The following is a 2863-nucleotide window of genomic DNA, read 5'->3' on the forward strand; positions in this document are numbered from 1 at the left end:
CCCGGCTCTCTTGCTTCTCTCTCCCAACACTTGCCTTTTTGTTCCTGGTTTCCTGTCATCGTTGATGGCCCCACCTCCTCCCCAGGCCCCCACACTATCCTGGAGCCTGCCTGTCAGCACCTCTGCCTCCAGTTCTCTCAAGCCTGGGGCCAGGCTCTCCCTGGCTTTGGGGTCTGAGTCTACCAGGCTGTGGCACCACTTGGATTCCTCCCCACTTCACCTCCTGGGCCCCTCCTACAGCACCATGGGGCCCCCGTGGACATGGCCCACCTTAAGCAGCATCCCCTACCCTCACTTGCTCACTGAGAAACAGCACAGCCTGCGTGTTAAAGGGTGCCCAGTCCTACCACTTCCACTTCTGTCCCGGGAGACCCAGTGATGCGTGTTCACGTCTCAGTGTGGACATCTCTGGCGCTTCTGTCTGGGTGAGAATCACAGTTCACAAAGGGGAAAGGGGTTTCTTCATGAGTCCAGTTGAGGCCAGACCTGAGCTGGTTTAAGTGTAGTGTGTTGAAATAAATGCCATGCCTACAACTGGACTTTTAAAGTGTTGCCTAGGAGAGAGGACCATAGGGAACATATAATCAGAATTATTAGTTTGTACAAAATTACTCTTTTTGAAATGTTTGAGGGCCTTTGAAAATGGTTCTTTTTTGTGCATCAGACTGGTCTCATTGTAGCCTTATTTCTCAATAATTTGTTTTATAAACCTCAGTGCCCTTCCTCACGAGGGGTCCTCAGGTTTTATCGTGTATCAGAGTCACTGGGAAGGCTGGTTAAAACAGATCCAACCCCAGCCTCTCTGAGCTGGCCAGTGATGGGCCTGGGACTTTGTGTTTCTGACCCAGTCCCAGCTGTGGTGGTCCCAGGGCCACACCCGGAAAACCACTGCTGCGTTTTACAGGAACGACCTTGTGTGGGTGAGAGGTCACTGTTGCCACTTTTCAGACCCATGGCCACCCAGTGAGAGTCTGTGGCCTCCTAGCCCACTGAGGCTGTGAGGCTGCGGTGGCTCCCAGGCTGTACACAGGTGGTGGTCCAGCCCCTCCCCCCAAACTGGGAGACCTTCGCCAGTGTTTGCAGCATCCGGTAGGACGTGAGCCATGTAAAGACTACTCAAGTGATGCTCTGACTATAGTAGAGGTTCCCACCAAGGGATTTCTTAAAAATTTCAGAAGACAAGAATTACATCCCTTGGAAACTGGGTGTCAGATGAAACAACCAGCCTGTTTTTTGGCAGATAACTCTACTGTAAGATTCATAATGCAGTGTGGTGTTCCCCCGGCATGTTCAACACCTGTTGTTTCCGTTTCCAGACAGTGGCCAGAACTGTAGCACTGGCAGCAAAGGCGAGCGACTGAGTGCCCAGCTTCGAGCACTGCCTGGCACAGACGAGCCTTATGAGAGCAGCAGCAACAAGGAGCCAGGTGAGTGCCCCTGGCCCGTGGGTCTGCCGGGATGGCGGAGGGGCAGACACGTCCTCCTGGGGGTCAGTAGGAGTTTCTGCAACACAGACAAAGCTTCTCGTGACTTGGGAGGCATTCCTGCTCACTTTGGGTTGCTTACTGTTGACAGTGAGTCTAACCGGTTCTACATTTGCTGTTTTTCCTGTTCCTCTAATGTCACCATCTGCTCTGAAACCCAGACGCCTTCTATGTGGATCCGCTTGGCCCTCAAATAGAAAGACCCAAAACTGCAGCCAAAAAGAGAATGGAAGAGGATGATTTTGCTGATGAAGAGTTAGGAGATGATTTGCTTCCGGAATAGTATAGTTTTAATGTGTTATTTATTAAAGGAAAGAAGTCACCTTACAGGATTATACTCATGTTGAACTTTGGATTAAATATCCAAACTTTAATTTTGCACACTGTCCAAACTTTTAATAAGTGTATTCTATTCTATGAGTTATGGGTTTAGGTTTTGTTTTTAATGGAATAAAAACGTGAAAATAACACTTAGGCCAGCGACTGACTTACCCTTTTGAACACACTGATCCACAGTAGGAAGTAAATCTTCTTCCCTAGTGGTTCAGTGGTAGAGAATCTGCCTGCAAGGCAGGAGACTCAGGTCCAATCCCTGGATCAGGAAGATCCTCTGGAGATGGAACTAGCAACCCACTCCAGTATTCTTGCCTGGAGAATCCATGGACAGAGGAAGGGGTCACAAAGAGTCGGACACAACTGAGTGACTAAACAACAGTAACAATGAAATTTGGACAAGAGGTAAATCTTGCAGCACTACCTGGCACCCACACCCACGTAAGTATCCTAATTACTGAGGTATGTGCTGCTCTTTTCTGTAATTTCTTAGACAGTATTAGTAGTGAAAGCACTGTATTGACTTAATGGTTTGTGGCTTGAAAAATACTGTGCTCAGATATACCCTTGATGAGTTGTTGTTCAAGCAAACTTGCTTGGTGTTTGGGGACTGAGTCTGGAAGTTTTGCCTGGTGGGAGCTCCAGCACTAGTGAAGCAGTTGTGTCTTGAAGGCAGGAAGGTGTAGGGACAGGAAATACCAGATCTTGAGCCTCTCAATCTTTTCTGTAATTGCCTCCTCCTGCAGCCTCATAGCACCAACCACCCGAGCAATGGCAGCCTCAAGGGGGCTTCCCCAGCAGGACTCTGGGTGCGGGGTCAAGGCCAGGACTGCCTGCGTCCTCCGCAGTGCACCTGACTGGTTGGCCGTGTCCTGTGGACTTGCACTGGTGGGCAGTCAGGAGAAGTGGCTTGTCTGTGACACCTCATGAGAGGAGGGCCCATCTGTCTCATTTTGTTTCTGCCGTGTGCACATTTCTGTTAGGTGCAGGAGAGAAACACCTAATTAGAGCACGTTCCCTGCTCCCTAAAAAGGTCGTGACCCAAT

At 49.7% G+C, this 2863-nt stretch overlaps 1 protein-coding gene across 3 annotated transcripts in view; it reads left to right on the forward strand.

The window, feature by feature from the left end:
* IFT88 (intraflagellar transport 88) overlaps positions 1-1954 on the forward strand; it is a 61167-nt gene extending 59213 nt beyond the window's left edge. For all 3 annotated transcript variants that reach the window (XM_010851178.1, XM_010851180.1, XM_010851181.1), the window contains 2 exons: positions 1317-1427; positions 1646-1954. In XM_010851178.1, the coding sequence (XP_010849480.1) occupies positions 1317-1427; positions 1646-1767 (233 nt within the window). In that variant the 3' untranslated portion in view covers positions 1768-1954. The remainder of the gene's footprint in view (positions 1-1316; positions 1428-1645) is intronic.
* The last annotated feature ends 909 nt before the right edge of the window (positions 1955-2863 follow it).

Source organism: Bison bison, unplaced genomic scaffold (assembly GCF_000754665.1).
Source record: "Bison bison bison isolate TAMUID 2011002044 unplaced genomic scaffold, Bison_UMD1.0 scf7180017864299, whole genome shotgun sequence".
In the NCBI taxonomy this organism is placed as follows: domain Eukaryota; kingdom Metazoa; phylum Chordata; class Mammalia; order Artiodactyla; family Bovidae; genus Bison; species Bison bison.